The following is an 18,267-nucleotide window of genomic DNA, read 5'->3' on the forward strand; positions in this document are numbered from 1 at the left end:
ACGGTGTGTACTAGCCACTAGGAGCAAGAGGCTTGCTGTTTGTCAATGCAATGCTTTGAAATGGGAGAAAATTAAAATGAAGACTTATGTTAATCATTAAGGTAACTTTTCATTTTAATGCTCTCTTGTTTGAAAGCATTCAGAAACTTCATTGTGTTCTCACACTCCAATATTGGGTTGACAAGGACTTTTATTTAATTTAAGAGTTAAATATCTCAGTACTTTAGTTCTTCACCCAAGCACTACTCACTATCAGGCCCTGCTATCTGGAGCCTGATGATCATAATGTAAAACATAGCTTTCCCATACCTTTTTAAAGACAATGTGACCCTGTGCTTATTTAAAAATGAACGTAAGGCTTTGAGCTATTCTGAAGGTATCTGTGAGCAACTGGTAGCTTGCGATCCACTGGTTGGAAACACATGGTTTATAGACCAAAGTGTATTGCTCAAACACTGATGTCTTTTATAGTCTCATTTATTATTCTCTTGCTTTCCCCAGGGTCGCAAGCTGCTGATAATTGGAACCACCAGCCGCAAGGATGTCCTGCAAGAGATGGAAATGCTTGATGCATTCAGCACAACCATCACTGTGCCAAACATCTCCAATGGCGCGCAACTCATGGAGGCACTGGAGGTGAGTTCAACCTCAAGAGAATATCTCAGCAAAGATCTGAGGCGGTAGCAATACAGAAAGCATACACAATAAAGTGCAGTAATAAGTTCTTCCTCTGAAGTCCTGTTTTATATCCATAAGCCTGCATTAGTCTGGAAAGGTCACTCGGGCAGGAAACGGCCTGAAAGACAGTCAAGTACAGACCAGAAAGAGTAATATCAGATAAAAAAATGCCAAGGAAATCAAGCACTTTGGGACACTGTACTGCCAGCGAGGTGCGTGTGTCCAACAGTCCCGTCCAGAAATCAGGGTGGGAGACAGTGTTTGGAGGAGAGTCTAGGCCACAGAGCTATGATGTGCTTGTGCGATACAGTAATGCTCGCAGTGAGAAGCCTGGTATGTCCCTGCCTTGCGAATAGGGATGTGGCACATATGTGCCACAGAGATACCACATGAACACTGCTTTGGCCAGTGGGGGAGGCTGTATATACTCTCTGACTTTATTTAGTGTTAAGGGGCGGGATTCAGTGGCTCCCAGAAGTTGCCAGTGGAGAAGCTGCACTGTTTAGAGGCATGTGAAGGCATTGCAGATGGCACCTGTGGTGGATACAGTGTTACCTAGATTGTTGGGTGAGAAACAGCAATGTACTAGGGGCTAGATACAGTCATGATAAACGGTGTGCGTGGGACACTACTGTGTGGAAAGTGTTGGGTAGGATGTGGTGACTTGTCACATCAAAGGTCGTGGATGTGGGCCACAGCACTCAACAGGAGTACAGCATGTAGATGTGTCTGGATCTACTGATTTTGCTTGGATATCCTGCTGTGCAGCTAATTATCACAGAAGTAAATTCTAAAGCAGCCCTTATTTTGTGTAATTTTACATCTCATTACTGCAGCGTTATCGAGTTCTGGTTTTAAGATTGCATTGAAAATTGGAAAAAAAATACTCTGTTTTCATTTTGAAAGTATGTCTTCTTAAATAATAATGTATTGGTAATACTTCGTAGTTTTGCTGATAGTTGGAGATGGTCTTTATTTCTTCTATTACACAGAATGTAAACTTCTGTACATAATTGGGGATGTAACATGCAGCACCGAAATATTTTTATGTGACCAGTAGCGTTGGGTGTTTCTGATATCCTTAAGCTTACCTCTTGCAATTTATCAATTCTTTAAGCGCAGGAGGCTATATGATGATGAGTTTATATGAAAATATATTTTATTACTGATCATGCTGCTCCTTTAGCATAACAGTCGATAGTAGAGTGGCAGGGAAGGGCGGGCTCTATGTATGTATTTTGTGTGTGGGTGTGTGTGTTCTCACAAAGGCTTGTGTCTGTTGTAATGTAGGAGGAGCTTGTTATTAGATATGTTCTTGCACATACATTTCAGGCACTGAAAGAGACATTACCCTGCTGATTGTGTTGTAATGTGTGCACACCAAGAGGGAACTTATTTCAGAAGTCCATTTGTGGACTAGGCAAATAAATAATTATGAGATTTCCTGGCAGGCTGGTGCTTTGATCGCCAGAGCAAGCAGGTTCAGCATCTCTTTTAAACTTCATCTGAAAGTAGATAAGTTACTTTATAATCCTCCCCAGGCGCAAGCCTGGATTCAGAAATTTTTATCCCATAGCACGTCTGCACACCGGCAGAAGCCATTGCACGACTCCGTAACAACGTCATCCACCAGATGTGATGTCAGCAGAGTCCATACAACTCCCTCACCGATGTGGCAAAGTCAGTTCCTTCTTTTATGCGCTTGCATCCAGTGACGGTTGTTGGGGTCGTTTTCGGCCTATTTCACTGTTTTCGTCGTACTGGAAACACTGTGATTTCTATGTCTTCGGGTTTAAACCCTATGGGTCCTGTGGATGGCAAATGTCGACTATGGACCCCCACTCGGTCTGTAAGTGGTTCCTAGGTAAGCACAATGGCGCCGAAGAGAGCGACTCCTGCCGGCAACTTCAGCCGAAGGCTCTGAAAGAGCATTGAATGAAGTTTCTGATGGTGTGGATGTTGGAGTCATCCCTGTCTTCCCGTCAAATTAAGTCTCCTTCTCAGACTGACATCCGTTTGCAGGGCCGTTCAAGGAGTCGTTCTTATGGACGCCATTCTCCATCGATGTCCGGTGGTAAGTGTAGATGCGGAAGTCACGGAAGTTGCTGAATTCACAGCATACGACCTCCCACCATTCCTCAGTTGAGGAGGAGAGATCAGTGTCTACCCCACATCTTTCTCCCTTTCCACGAGGCAGGGTGACTCTAGACCAGATCCATGAATATTATGCTTCTGTTCATTCTATCTTTGGTCAGTCACGTCCCTCTGGAATGCCTGTGGGTCCCAAGGAGACGCGAAGTGCTTTGACTGTATCCACGCCGCTAGCGGGTTTGCCCTCGGCTTCAGTTAGTCCTGCAGCGTTAGTTGACTAAGCCTTTACAGTGATGGTGCACAGCTCTATGGGGTACCCATTTTCGGCACCGGAATCCAATCAGCCGACTGACGACTCTGCTGACGGCGCAATTGAAGTTGAATCACTCTGTCTGAGGTTGAAATCGACATCCAGGAATTGCCTTCTCGGCACGGGTCGACATTAGGAACATTCAAGCCTGTTATCCTGGATATTCTTCCACAAAGGTCTACTCATGTTTGTCCTACTGAGCAAGATGGTAGAGAGGAGGTAGAGGACTTGGAACCTCATAGAGAGGACAGCTGGTTAACTGACCTAGCTGCGGCTAGTGGCTTGGATTCTTCTCCAGCCTAAGGCTTACTTTCACCCCCTAGACTTGCTATGGAGGCGAGCTCCTCCTATTTTTATTTTTAATTTTTTTTAAGACATGCTGAAGAGTGTTGCTGTAGTGTTGAGTCTGACTCTTCCTTCAGTGGATTTATCTTCAGATCCCCTAATTGATGTCCTCCATCAAAGCCAAACAAGGGTTGAACCAGTGCTTCCTTATGACAAAGCCCTACATGATGTCTTGTTGGGAGCTTGGCCTAAGCCTGATACCGTGACCCCTGTTAATGAGGCTATATCCCACCGACACCGACCTGCCCTCGGTGATCTGGCTTGTCCAATAAGACATCCTACTCTTCGCAGTTTGGTGGCACAGACCGCTTTAACTTGCCATGATATGGAGTTTCTCCCACATGTCCCATCTGATAGAGAGTCCAGGAGTCTAGACATCTGTGGCAGGCATATTTTGTCTTCCGCAAGTTCTGCTCTATGCTCTGTTAATACAGCTTGTGTTCTGGGACGTTACTCTCATTCTTTATGGGACTCGCTAGTGAACATTTTACCTTTGCTTCCGGAGGAAATCAGGAGCACTCTTACTCCTATGATTCAGGATGGCCAGCAAGCAGCTATACTAATCATTTGCTGTGGCATGGGTACCACTGACTCTGTGGGTCGAGCTATGGCTTCCTCAGTTGATCATCTGCCGTCCCTGGTTGTGTACCTCAGAGTTTTAAGAGGTAGTACAAGCTCAATTGATTGACATGCCATTTATTTGGTGCACATGCAGACTCAGCTTGAAGGGTTTTTCGTGACGGTAGGGGTGGAGCGCCTCATGAGCTTTGTTCCTCTGTACCTTTTGGCTAGTTTATAACTTATGTACTGTTTAGTACGGTGTTATTTGTTCTTTAATATTCCACAGAAGACCAATGTTTCGGTATTTATATATCTGTTATAACCTGTTTGGGGCACCCAATGGGTGTTCCTGCTTGACAGGTGCTAATTGTTCTTAACTTGTCATTAGAGTGATATGGTGCCCTGAAACCCTGTGGAGCTTTACATGCCTGACGTTCAAGGCTTCTTTCTTTATCATCATTACTTGATGTAAAGTAATGACCTTCCACTTCAAGTTTGTCAATAGCAGCCTCTTAGAGGGCTATCACTTTTTACTACACCTGATATAAGGTGATGTTGTTACTTTGCTCTATAGAAAAGCTTATGCCTAGAAGTTGTTACCTTTATGGTACATACCATACTCTAAGTGGAGTATTTGAGTATTTGCTGGTATGCTAGTAAGCATTAATATATGTATGTACAGTCAGGTTTCCTTACCTTGTAGGCTGTTGCACCTTCATTTGAAGATACAGAGCTGCCCCTCTGTACTTTTTCTCACTTGTGAGATTATGAAATTATACCAGTTTTCCCTTACAGGCAGTGCTTTGAATGGGTAGATACTGACAGGTACCTGCACTTCTTTAATTTAAAAGGGAGAGTACCTGCACTTGTCAACACTGCTGCAGTACATTTAATGGGAGAATACCGGCACTTCTCACATGCAAACAGGTACTCTGAATAGTGAGTACCTGGACTTCTATATTTCCATTTAAAGCACTGACCTATAGGGAACTTGAAATAGTACCAGCTCCTTTGGAGTGTTACTATATTGTTTAACTCCTGTTCAAGGAGGTTTATTTATAATGATTATACCGTACTAAGGGTGTCTGTTTTCTAAGCCCCTTTTGTGCTATCACATAAGGTAGCTGTAATCTACACTAACTGTGGTGTACGGCTACTTTTACCTATGTTATGGTAACAGCAGTTTTTCTACTTTTGATAGATTAAAATTTTTAGAAGTCAGAAAGTATCTTCTTGGGGACTTTAAGACTTTCCTTGTTTGGTCCTTAATTTTTATATTAGATAGTCTTTGCAGTTTGGCAGAATTTCTGCACTTTGACGTAGACATTTATGGGTATGTTCTTTGAACATTATTCTTTTCTTTCCCTGGCCTACATCAATTTGTCATGGCCCTTCATTGAGATGTATCTCACTGTAGATTCTATTCTGTTTCTGGTACGGAATAATTAATATATTGTCTCTTTATGAGTTGTTGTGCGCTTGGGCGTTTTTACTCGAGACTTCCTTCTTTTCAGAAGGGTTTTACCCTCTTCAGGGGTACTTAGTCTTCTTGTCTAGGATGATATTTATATCTGTTGTGCTTGAAAGGGTTATATGTTAATACTTCTTCTAGTTACAACTGTTTTGATCTGTTACCCGACTATAGTTGTCGTAGGTTGGGTTTACACTTTGAGAGGTGTTGTCATAAAACATATTAATTTTATTGCAGAATCATATAAAAACAATTCTTCTTTTTTGACACCCTTTTTACTTCTTCTGTAGATGAGTCTTACTCATTATAACACTCACACACTCTCCTTGGTTTCCGCTACACTAACCAGGCCCATTTCTCATACTTGCTGAAAATAATATATATATAATATTATTTGTTATACTCCTATGTCAGTAAGTATATACATTAAGAATATCTTGAGGATGTTTTTATCATCTCTAGCTACTTTCCCAGGGGGAAAAGTTTAATTATGTGCCAAATGGTTGCTATTGTTGACCTCATCTTCTTTTTAAAGAGTGCAATTATCTGTTTTTTCTCTTATAGTGTAGGTCTGGTAGAATATATCTTTACGTAGTAAGGGTATTGTTCAGTGGCATGTTATACTGATCTGTGTTCCGACAGAGTAGAACATGTAATTTCTGACTACATATAAGAACAAATACATTATCCTCATTAGCTTATTTGGCGATACTGTCCTATGGCCAAGGGTAGTGTTCTTATCCTTGTTTTCCTTGTCTTTATGATGTAATTACTGTGGCCCTTCCACAGTTTTGATGGGGAGTTTGTGCATGGATTCACATCCCATTAAAGGAGCAAGTAGCTTGTTATTCATTTTGTTACCTCTCCCCTAACACGGATTGCTCCTATTAACATGGATTTCTTTTTTCTTTGTTTTTAAATGTTCATAACTCATTGTGAGTGGCTTTTACGTTGTAAAATGTGTTAGGGATCACCTACATTCTTATGAATGGCCGGTCTTTTTGAATTCTTTTGGACTGGTTTTCTTCTTTGAACATACTTTTAATGATAACGATCATGGATAATGCTATATCTGTACTATTAATGTTTTCATTACTTTTTATTAATGTGGTTTTTACACAGTTCTTGTACTAACAAGAATGTCTTTACTCATAGATACTATTATGAATGCATGGTCTATTTCTCTTGTACTATACCAGTTTTCTTCTGGATAGAAGACGTTCAATGTTGTTGGGTCGCTTCTGAGACACTCTTGGCATACTAACATGGATAAGCTTATTCCCATGTTTTTCATGTCTTAAGTTTTTTATTTACCCGTGGTTCCTTCTACAAATTTTGATGTCATAGAACATATTTTTATTCACCTTAATTATGATTGTCCAGTCTTTTTCTCTTGTTCTAGACTGGTTTTGTCTTACAGACTTTTTCAAAAGCCTCAGTTCGCAGTCCCTCCTCCGGGTATCTGATTCTAAAGTAAGGAATCTACGGCTAGATGTCTCGGTAATGCTGGTTCTGGTAGAGACCGGATCTAGCTGCAGATTCCTTAACCATCCTCCCCGCTCTACGAACTGAGTCCTCTTTTGTCTCAGAAGATTTTTGTTATGGAAATCAACACCTAGAATTAACAATTCAGTGATTAATTGACATGAGTGTCTTTTTGTTCAAAGCACACTGTTTCAATAGACAGTTTCTATGCGTGGCTCCATGTTTTGAGTGCAGAAAATAGTCATGGAAGAAACTGACGTCAGCTAGGGAGTTATATGGACTCTGCTGAAGTTGCATCCGGTGGAAGTTGTTACGGAGTTGGGCAACACCCTCTGCCAGTTCGCAGATGTGCTAGGGGAAGAAGGTTTCCAGATCCACGCTCGCGCCTGGGAGGATTCTAAAGTAAGGAATCTGAGGCTAGATCCTCTCTCTACTAGATACATTGTTACCCAAGATAAGTAATTTGTTCATATAGGCAAGTCCCTTAGATGTATTGTATGTAAGTGTCTCACTCTGTATACTAATTATTAACTACTTCCTTTGCATTACAGCTCCTGGGTAACTTCAAGGACAACGAGCGAGCTGTGATCGCACAGCAGGTCAAAGGCACCATGGTTAACATTGGGATCAAGAAGCTGCTGATGCTCATCGAGATGTCCCTGCAGGTGAGAAGTCCTAGTCCTGATCAGTGATTAAGGCGATCAGGCCAATGCTAGCACCCGATTTGAGGGCACACCTCCTGGGACCGGCCAGTGTCTAATCATTTACTTGTGGATAAATAGGTGATATACTTCATTGCTGATAACTGACATTCTTTCTGACTTAAGGGCATCATCACAGCAGTCTTATGAGTTATATTGTCCACTCACATTATGTTTTCAGCATAACAGATCACTGTCAGCAGAGGGCCGGTACAAAGCCAGCTTCCTCAGTGGGAATGATTCAGGTGCTCTGCATGACATCATTCTTCTTGAGGAAATAATGCAACGTCTCCTGGTTCCATACATTTCCTGATCTAGCTGGAATGATGCAGCCTCTGCCAGTTACACCATTCTTCTACTTTATAAGGAATATTTTAGCTGAAGCACATTTCTGGGTCACGTTACACTGGTCTCCAGTACAAAATGTGAATATTTTGTAATTCGTCATAGAAAGTGAACTCGTGTTTTTATTTAGTAATTCTATAGAGCACTACATGTCACTTAGGCTTCAGAGTGCTGAATAGGAAAGGAATAGCAAGACATTTAAAGGAACTGATAGCATGAGAGTCCTGGCAGGCGCAACAACTTAATCTAGATCTGACAGTATTCGGTCACCCTCATTAAGATGAAGGGCCCAATAGAAATGGTGTCAGGAGTTTCCTGAACTGATAGTGATGTATTCCATTCAGAGCTGTGGGTTGAGGCTGTTCCTGAATTTCAGAGCCCTAATCCCCAAGGACCTACCTTCACATTGTAGTTTCTCTCTCTCTTTTTTAAAGGCATTTTATTAAACATAAGTACTGTCACAATAGGCAAATCATGTGTTCAATTTTAGAATCTGAAAAACTGTTCACCTGACGTAACAAGTAACTGCTGTCAGAACCAGGACCACGGAGAAAGCAGTGGATGGCAGGCTACAACTCTTGGGGTTGGGATCTTTTACTGCTGATGTACCAGAGCGTGATCAACGATGGCACTGCAAACTGGGTGCCAGGTGCACCCTGTCTGCACTTGACTATCATGTTTGCGAGGACAAGCAGTCAAGGGCTATTCAGAGAGGTAGTTAGGGGGTTAGAGATGCAGAACTAGAACATTTATGCACTAGAGACAATAATCACTGACTAGACCAGTGTGTTTCTTTGTATATGTACTTTTATTGCACACTAAAACGTAATACTACACAAACTATGGCCATTTAATCACAGGGTTCTAACATGGGTGCTGAACGATTTTATTCACATAGAACATGCCTAGGCAAGATTATGGCAAATATGGGAGCTCACAGTGGCATGTGGCAGCCTTCCTGGTTCTATAACCTGTTGGTCAGGTCAATTGTGTACCACGACTAAAAGGTTTTCTGGGCTTCAGTGTGTAAAGATGCTCTTTTTTGCTGTATTGGTTGCGGAATGCATTGGCTCCAGAAAGGCAGCAGCACAGTCCCATGTGGCCCCACCAACCAAACTAGAAGGAGCTCCCCCTGTGTTGGCGGTCAGAAGCCTTCCCACTGCATTGTCAGTTCCCAGGAAAGTCAGCTCTCACCTGATTGTAGGTTTCAATGTTGTGGTCATTTTGATGGTCATGCTCTCAGGCTGACTTGTCAGCTGTGGAGGCATACAAAGCTTGGTTTGAAAAATGATGGGAAGACTGGGAGACCCACTGCCTCGGGTCGGCACCAGTTAAACGTCCTTGAATCCCTTGATTTACTCCACCCTTCTGGGCTCTTCCATGCCCCATCACAGCAGCTGGGTTTCTTCTCAGGCAGTCTTCTCCCTTAAGGGTGAGGCTTTTCTTCCCCTCTCTCAGCAGACATGCTTCCAAGGCACCAGGCTGACCCACAGCTCTTCCAGCATGATCGTGGAACTAGAAACAAGTGAAATAGTTCGGGGCCCACTCTGTACAGTCATTTTGAAAAGGGGATGTTGCTACCACAGTATGTTCTGCAACTGGTTTGAAGCATTTCCCTTTCAAAAGTGCATTTGCTTTCTACAGAGCAGTCTTTGTTGAAGGTGTTAGCTCTATCAGAAGGTAGTGACAATTGGCTTTCCAAACTGAAGAACCCAAAACATAAGTCAGATTAAGTGTGAACATAAGTCGGATTAAGTGTGGACTCTCCACCTGGCTGCTACCACACCTCTGGAGTAGCACACTGGGGAGAGTCAAATGGGCAGGCCCTTGAGGATTCCATCTGCACAAGAAAGGAGATCTTGCTTATCTAATCAACAAACACTATCAGCCAGTGTTCAACATGGGATGATAAAGAAGCCCTTGCTAACAACTGGTTACTGCTGCCCTGTCTCCATCATCCAACACTTCAGTGTCCGAGGCTACATCTTTCTACTGAAGAATGTGAGCTACGCTCTATCACTGTCTGAGGAGGCTGAACCAAAAGACACATTTTGTGGTATGTTTCCCAGGGACATCCAAAATGCACCCCTCTGGTCTCTGCAACCATAAACTCAAAACAACCATGAAAATATATGTTCGATGGCATATGTTGCTGCAGATACACATGTGTGGCACAGTCCGCTGCCTGGTGTTGGGCTCGGAGTATTACAAGTTGTTTTTCTTCGAAGAAGTCTTTTTGGTCACGGGACCGAAGGACTCCTCCCTCTTCGGCTCCATTGCGCATGGGCGTCGACTCCATCTTAGATTGTTTTTTTCCGCTGTCGGGTTCGGACGTATTCCTTTTCGCTCCGTGTTTCGGTTCGGAAAGTTAGTCAGAATCTCGGAAGAAAGCGTCGGTATTGTTCCGTTCGGTATCGGGATAGTTAGGTACATCGACACCGATCATCGGAAGACTTTGGGGTAGTTTCGATCCCCCATCGGGGCCTGGTCGGCCCGACCGCGTGCGACATCGAAGCCGATGGAACGGACCCCGTTTCGTTTCTGCCCAAAATGTCACAGTAAGTATCCTTATACAGATCAGCACTTGGTCTGTAACTTGTGCTTGTCCCCCGAGCACAAGGAGGATACCTGTGAAGCCTGTCGAGCCTTCCGGTCCAGAAAAACACTCCGGGACCGAAGAGCCAGGCGTCAACAAATGGCGTCCACGTCGACAAAACAACGTTTCGACGAGGAAGAGGAAACATTCTCGGTTCCGGAATCAGAATCCGGAGACTCCGACGTCGAACAACAGCAACAAACCGTGAGTAAGACGTCGAAAAGTAAATCCATCGACAAACCGAAAGCCCAGGGGACGCCACTGCCAACAGGCCATGGCTCGACCCATAAAACAGGCGACCCGTCGAAGGCGCCGAAAAAGGGCACGCCCATAGCGAAGACACCCGACTCCGGTCGAGGGACCGCCATGGAGCAACCTCGGAGCCGAGAAAGCGGCTCCGAGAGACAAAAACAAGATACCGGCACCGAAAAACATCGGCACCGAGAATCCATGCCGAAAGGAACAAAAATTCTGTCGGTGCCGAAACCGAAAAAAGATTCTCTCTCGGCGCCGAAAAATACCACACCTTCATCCTACTCAGAGGAACAAGGAATAAGTGGCCAAATGCACAGATTTGGACAAGAGCTCCAAAGTGTAGAATCGGACTACACACAAAAGAGACTGTACATCCAGCACGACACAGGGAAAATATCAACCCTTCCCCCAATCATGAGGAAAAGAAGGATCGAACTTCCAAAGGATGACGCACAACCACAAGCCAAAGTGGTTAAAAAAGTCACGCCTCCGCCCTCTCCACCACAGGCATCGCCGGCACAAACACCGCCACAAATGCACTCACCAGCGCAAACTACCATAAGTCATGACGATCAGGATCAAGACGCTTGGGACTTGTATGACACCCCAGTGCCGGACAATGATCCCGAGTCATACCCCACAAAGCCGTCACCGCCAGAGGACAGTACCTCATACTCGCAACTGGTGGCTAGGGCAGCAGAATTCCACAATGTCCAACTGCATTCCGATCCTATAGAGGATGATTTTTTATTTAACACCCTCTCGGCTACACACAGCCAATATCAATGTCTCCCAATGCTACCAGGGATGTTACGGCACGCAAAACAAATTTTTGAAGAGCCTGTAAAATCAAGAGCCATCACCCCAAGGGTGGATAAGAAATACAAACCACCACCCACAGACCCAGCGTTTATTACTTCGCAGTTACCACCTGACTCCGTGGTAGTAGGGGCAGCTCGCAAGAGAGCAAATTCACATACATCTGGCGACGCCCCACCTCCGGACAAAGAAAGCCGAAAATTTGATGCGGCAGGGAAAAGAGTAGCATCACAGGCAGCCAACCAGTGGCGCATCGCAAATTCACAAGCGCTGCTGGCCAGATATGACCGAGCACACTGGGACGAGATGCAACTTCTCGTAGACCATCTTCCCCAGGAATACCAAAAAAGGGCGCAGCAAATAGTGGAAGAGGGACAAACGATCTCAAACAATCAAATCCGCTCTTCACTAGACGCAGCCGATACTGCAGCGAGAACAGTCAACACTGCTGTCACCATAAGGAGACACGCTTGGCTACGCACTTCAGGCTTCAAACCTGAAATCCAGCAGGCTGTCCTTAATATGCCCTTCAACGAGAAACAACTTTTTGGCTCTGAAGTGGACACAGCCATTGAAAAACTTAAAAAGGACACAGACACGGCCAAGGCCATGGGCGCACTCTACTCCCCGCAGAGCAGAGGCTCTTTCAGAAAAACTCCATTTAGAGGGGGGTTTCGTGGCCAACCCACAGACACCACCAGCCAACAAACAAGAACCACACCATATCAGGGTTCCTTCCAAAGGGGAGGTTTCAGGGGATATCGGGGGGGTCAATTCCCAAGGAGTAGGGGAAGATTCCAGACTCCAAAAACACCTCCACCTAAACAGTGACTTTCAAGTCACGCAACCCCTTCACTCAACACCAGTGGGGGGAAGACTAAGCCAATTCTACCAATCTTGGCAACAGATTACAACAGACAATTGGGTATTAGCAATAATCCAACATGGCTATTGCATAGAATTCCACAACTTCCCACCAAACATCCCCCCCAAAACACGCAAAATGTCACCACAACATTTAGAACTTTTAGGACTAGAAGTTCAAGCACTACTGCAAAAGGATGCAATAGAGTTAGTACCAGTACAACAAAAAAACACAGGAGTTTACTCCCTGTACTTTCTAATTCCAAAAAAAGACAAAACATTAAGACCAATATTAGATCTCAGGACACTAAATACCTACATCATATCGGACCATTTTCACATGGTCACACTACAAGACATCATTCCACTGCTCAAACAGCAAGATTACATGACCACATTAGACCTAAAGGATGCGTACTTTCATATACCAATACACCCTTCTCACAGAAAGTACCTACGGTTCGTATTCAAAGGAATACATTACCAATTCAAGGTGTTGCCATTCGGAATAACAACTGCACCAAGAGTGTTCACAAAATGTCTAGCAGTAGTAGCAGCACACATCAGGAGACAACAGATACATGTGTTCCCTTACCTAGACGATTGGCTAATCAAGACCAACACAGTAAAAAAATGCGCAAACGACACCACATTTGTCATACAAACCCTTCACAAACTGGGGTTTTCCATCAACTATACAAAATCACACCTAGAACCGTGTCAAACACAACAATATCTAGGAGCAACCATCAACACATCAAAAGGAATTGCCACTCCAAGTCCACAAAGAGTGCAGGCATTCCACAAGGTAATAAGTGCTATGTTTCCAAACCAAAAGATACAAGCAAAACATGTGCTAAAACTTCTAGGCATGATGTCATCATGCATAGCCATTGTCCCAAACGCAAGACTACACATGCGACCCTTACAACAGTGTCTAGCATCACAATGGTCACAGGCACAGGGTCAACTTCAAAATCTGGTGTTGGTAAACCGCCAAACATACCTCTCGCTTCTATGGTGGAACAGCAAAAATTTAAACAAAGGGCGGACATTTCAGGACCCAGTGCCTCAATACGTTATAACAACAGACGCTTCCATGACAGGGTGGGGAGCACACCTCAATCACCACAGCATTCAAGGACAATGGGATATACACGAAACAAAATTTCATATCAATTACCTAGAACTGTTAGCAGTATTTCTAGCGTTAAAAGCCTTCCAACCCATAATAACACACAAATACATTCTTGTCAAAACAGACAACATGACAACAATGTATTATTTAAACAAACAAGGAGGAACACACTCAACACAATTGTGCCTCCTAACACAAAGAATTTGGCAGTGGGCGATTCACAACAACATTCGCCTAATAGCACAATTTATTCCAGGAATACAAAACCAACTAGCAGACAACCTTTCGCGAGACCAGCAACAAGTCCACGAATGGGAAATTCACCCCCAAGTTCTGAACAAGTATTTTTAAATTTGGGGAACACCCCAGATAGATTTGTTCGCAACAAAAGAAAACTCAAAATGCCAAAACTTCGCATCCAGGTACCCACACCGCGAATCACAAGGCAATGCTCTATGGATGAGTTGGTCAGGGATATTTGCGTACGCTTTTCCCCCTCTCCCTCTCCTTCCATATCTAGTAAACAAGTTGAGTCAAAACCAACTCAAACTCATACTGATAGCACCCACATGGGCAAGACAACCTTGGTATACAACTCTACTAGACCTTTCACTAGTACCGCATGTCAAACTACCCAACAGGCCAGATCTGTTAACACAACACAAACAACAGATCAGGCATCCAAACCCAGCATCATTGAATCTGGCAATTTGGCTCCTGAAGTCCTAGAATTCGGACACTTAGACCTCACACAAGAATGCATGGAGGTCATAAAACAAGCTAGAAAACCTTCCACTAGACACTGCTATGCATCTAAGTGGAAAAGATTTGTTTACTACTGCCATTCCAATCAAATACAACCATTACATGCCTCTACTAAAGACATAGTAGGATACTTACTACATTTGCAAAAAGCAAATCTCGCTTTTTCATCTATAAAAATACACCTCGCAGCAATATCTGCTTACCTACAAACTACTCATTCATCGTCTCTATTTAGAATACCAGTTATTAAAGCATTCATGGAAGGGCTAAAAAGAATTATACCACCAAGAACACCACCAGTTCCTTCATGGAATCTTAACATCGTCTTAACAAGACTCATGGGTCCACCTTTCGAACCCATGCATTCCTGTGAAATGCAATATCTAACCTGGAAGGTCGCATTTCTCATTGCAATCACATCCCTCAGAAGAGTAAGTGAAATACAGGCATTTACCATACAAGAACCATTTATTCAAATACACAACAATAAAATAGTTCTAAGAACAAATCCAAAATTTCTGCCAAAAGTAATCTCACCATTCCATTTAAATCAAACAGTAGAATTGCCAGTGTTCTTCCCACAACCAAATTCTGTGGCTGAAAGGGCACTACATACATTAGACATCAAAAGAGCACTAATGTATTACATTGACAGAACTAAGCTAATCAGAAAAACAAAACAACTGTTCATAGCTTTTCAAAAACCACACATAGGAAATCCAATCTTCAAACAAGGCATTGCTAGATGGATAGTCAGATGCATTCAAACATGCTATCTTAAAGCCAAAAGAGAATTGCCTATTACACCAAAGGCACACTCAACCAGAAAGAAAGGTGCTACAATGGCCTTTCTAGGAAACATTCCTATGAGCGAAATATGTAAGGCTGCAACCTGGTCTACGCCTCATACGTTTACTAAACACTACTGTGTAGACGTACTAAATGCACAACAAGCTACAGTGGGCCAAGCTGTACTAAGAACATTATTCCAAACTACTTCAACTCCTACAGGCTAAACCACCGCTTTTAGGGGAGGTAACTGCTTTATAATCTATGCCACACATGTGTATCTGCAGCAACATATGCCATCGAACTGAAAATGTCACTTACCCAGTGTACATCTGTTCGTGGCATTAGTCGCTGCAGATTCACATGTACCCTCCCACCTCCCCGGGAAGCCTGTAGCCGTTTAGAAGTAGATCATAAATCTTAAACATCTGAACATTTGTAAATAATTATTAGAAAATCTTAACGTACATACATATTCACTCCATTGCATGGGCACTATTTATACCAAACAACTCCATCCTCACCCTCTGCGGGGAAAACAATCTAAGATGGAGTCGACGCCCATGCGCAATGGAGCCGAAGAGGGAGGAGTCCTTCGGTCCCGTGACCAAAAAGACTTCTTCGAAGAAAAACAACTTGTAATACTCCGAGCCCAACACCAGGCAGCGGACTGTGCCACACATGTGAATCTGCAGCGACCAATGCCACGAACAGATGTACACTGGGTAAGTGACATTTTCATTATATGTTCAATGGCATGTGTAGCTGCAGATACACATGCTATGCATATCTTTTCTGACATCTAGTTTTGGGCTCGGAGTGTTACAAGTTGTTTTTCTTCGAAGAAGTATTTCGGAGTCACTGGATTGAGTGATGACTCCTCTCGGTTACAGTGCGCAAGGGCATTGACTCCACAATTAGATTGAATTGGAAAACCTTAGAAAACCTAGTTATTCGTCGGTATTGTTTCGATCGCGTTTCCCATCTAGCATCGAACCGGTAGTACTGTCGGAATCTAAATTTCGCCCTTCAGGGCGTGTGTGCCCGACTCAGGCCTGTTCGGCCTACCGCGTGGAAAGCCTGATGGATCGGACTCCATTTCGATTCTGCCCTCGGTGCCACTCAAAGTACCCATACATAGACCAACACCTGGTTTGTAATTTATGCCTTTCTCTGGACCATCGAGAGGAAGACTGTGAAGCCTGTAGATCGTTTTGATCGAAGAAGACCTTAAGAGATTGCAGGGCCGGAAGACTAGAAATGGCGTCCAAGAGCACCGAATATCTCGACGTCATGGAGGAAGAGCAGGCGCAGACAGCAGTCTCCATCCGAGACACCAACTCCGAGCAAGAATCAGACGATGATAGACCCATCACGGCTGGCCGGCATGTGAGTACGTCTGCCCCTATGCCCTCATATAAAAAACATCCGAAGGCCTTGGGCACACCACTGCCGGAAGGCCATGGTTTAACCCGAAAAAAGACTGTCGGCGACCGACCTTCTGGATCAGCGCCGAAATAGGCCACTCCTCCGTCCATTTCGGAGTCAAGCAAGTTGGTTAAAACGTTCACCTCGGAGTCCAGCAAATGCACTCACTCTTCGGAGTCGAAAATTCCACACCCTGCTTTGGAGCCGAAACAACCAAATTATTTTTCGGGACGGAAAAAGATCCAAACTTCGGAGCCGAAAAAATCCTCATACACAGAGGAACAAGGACTTTAGAGAAAACTAAAGCAAATCTCAAAGCCCTTGCAAGAATCTCACAAAGGTTCAGAAGAAGAGACTGAGATTGAGCCAAAATTGGAGGTTATGGATGAAAGACAATCGAGAATCCATATACATAAGGAGACTGGTCGAATCCTCACTTCACCTCCTTTAAAGACTAAAAGAAAGCTGGCCTTTCAAGAGGAGTTAGATTCTGCTCAACCACCAGCAAAAGTGCAGAAACAAAAGGAGAAACCAGCACCTCTCCCTACTTCTCCTCCTCACTCTCCACAACATTTTTTCATCTCACAATAGTCCACCACCACTGCCTTCTCCGACACACTCATTATATTCGCATGAAGATACAGTGGACCCGTGGGATCTCTATGACCCGGATCCCATTCCTGATAATTATCCTGACCTCTACCCCTCCAAACCCTTACCACCAGAATACACTACTGCCTACACTCAGGTAGTCTCTAGAGCAGCGGCTTATCATGGGGTGCTTATGCATTCTGAACCCCTGGAAGAAGATTTATTCAACACTCTGGGGGTTATTCTAACTTTGGAGGAGGTATTAATCCGTCCCAAAAGTGACGGAAAAGTGACGGATTTACCACCAGCCGTATTACGAGTCCATTATATCCTATGGAACTCGTAATACGGCTGGTGGTATATCCGTCACTTTACCGTCACTTTTGGGACGGATTAACACTCCTCCAAAGTTAGAATAACCCCCTCTGTCTTCCACTCACTCCAAATACCAGGGTCTCCTAATGTTGCCTGGAATGGTTAAACATGCTGAACAAATTTTTAGTGAACCTGTCAAAGCTAGAGTCATTACCCCTCGAATTGACAAAAAATATAAACCTGCCCCTACGGACCCAGACTATATAACAGACCAGGTTCCTTTGGACTCAGTGGTAGTCAGCATGGCCAGAAAAAGAGCTAACAGCCAGTCATCAGGTGACGCTCTTTCTCCTGATAAGGAAAGTAGAAAATTTGATGCTGCTGGCAAAAGAGTAGCCACGCAAGTGGCCAACCAGTGGAGAATTGCCAATTCTCAAGCACTGCTAGCTAGATATGATAGAGCCCATCAGGATGAGATGCAGGATATTATACAGCACCTCCCAAAAGAGCATCAGAAAAGGGTGCGACAGGTGGTAGAAGAGGGACAGGCTATAAGTAACCAAATAAGGTCTGCCCTCGATGTTGCTGATACAACTGCAAGAAGCGTCAACACTGCCATTACAATTAGAAGTCATGCATGGCTGCGCTCCTCTGGTTTTAAACCAGAAATACAACAGGCAGTACTTAACATGCCTTTTGATAAGAAACATCTATTTGGCC

At 43.8% G+C, this 18,267-nt stretch overlaps 1 protein-coding gene across 1 annotated transcript in view; it reads left to right on the plus strand.

Moving 5' to 3' along the window:
• The window catches only part of NSF (N-ethylmaleimide sensitive factor, vesicle fusing ATPase), a 593,422-nt gene that overhangs the window by 513,702 nt on the left and 61,453 nt on the right, over positions 1 to 18,267 (plus strand). Inside the window, exons 18-19 of the mRNA XM_069237976.1 lie at positions 502 to 636; positions 7,493 to 7,606. Coding sequence (XP_069094077.1) covers positions 502 to 636; positions 7,493 to 7,606 — 249 coding nt within the window. The remainder of the gene's footprint in view (positions 1 to 501; positions 637 to 7,492; positions 7,607 to 18,267) is intronic.

The sequence above is a fragment of the Pleurodeles waltl genome, chromosome 6 (assembly GCF_031143425.1).
Source record: "Pleurodeles waltl isolate 20211129_DDA chromosome 6, aPleWal1.hap1.20221129, whole genome shotgun sequence".
NCBI lineage: Eukaryota > Metazoa > Chordata > Amphibia > Caudata > Salamandridae > Pleurodeles > Pleurodeles waltl.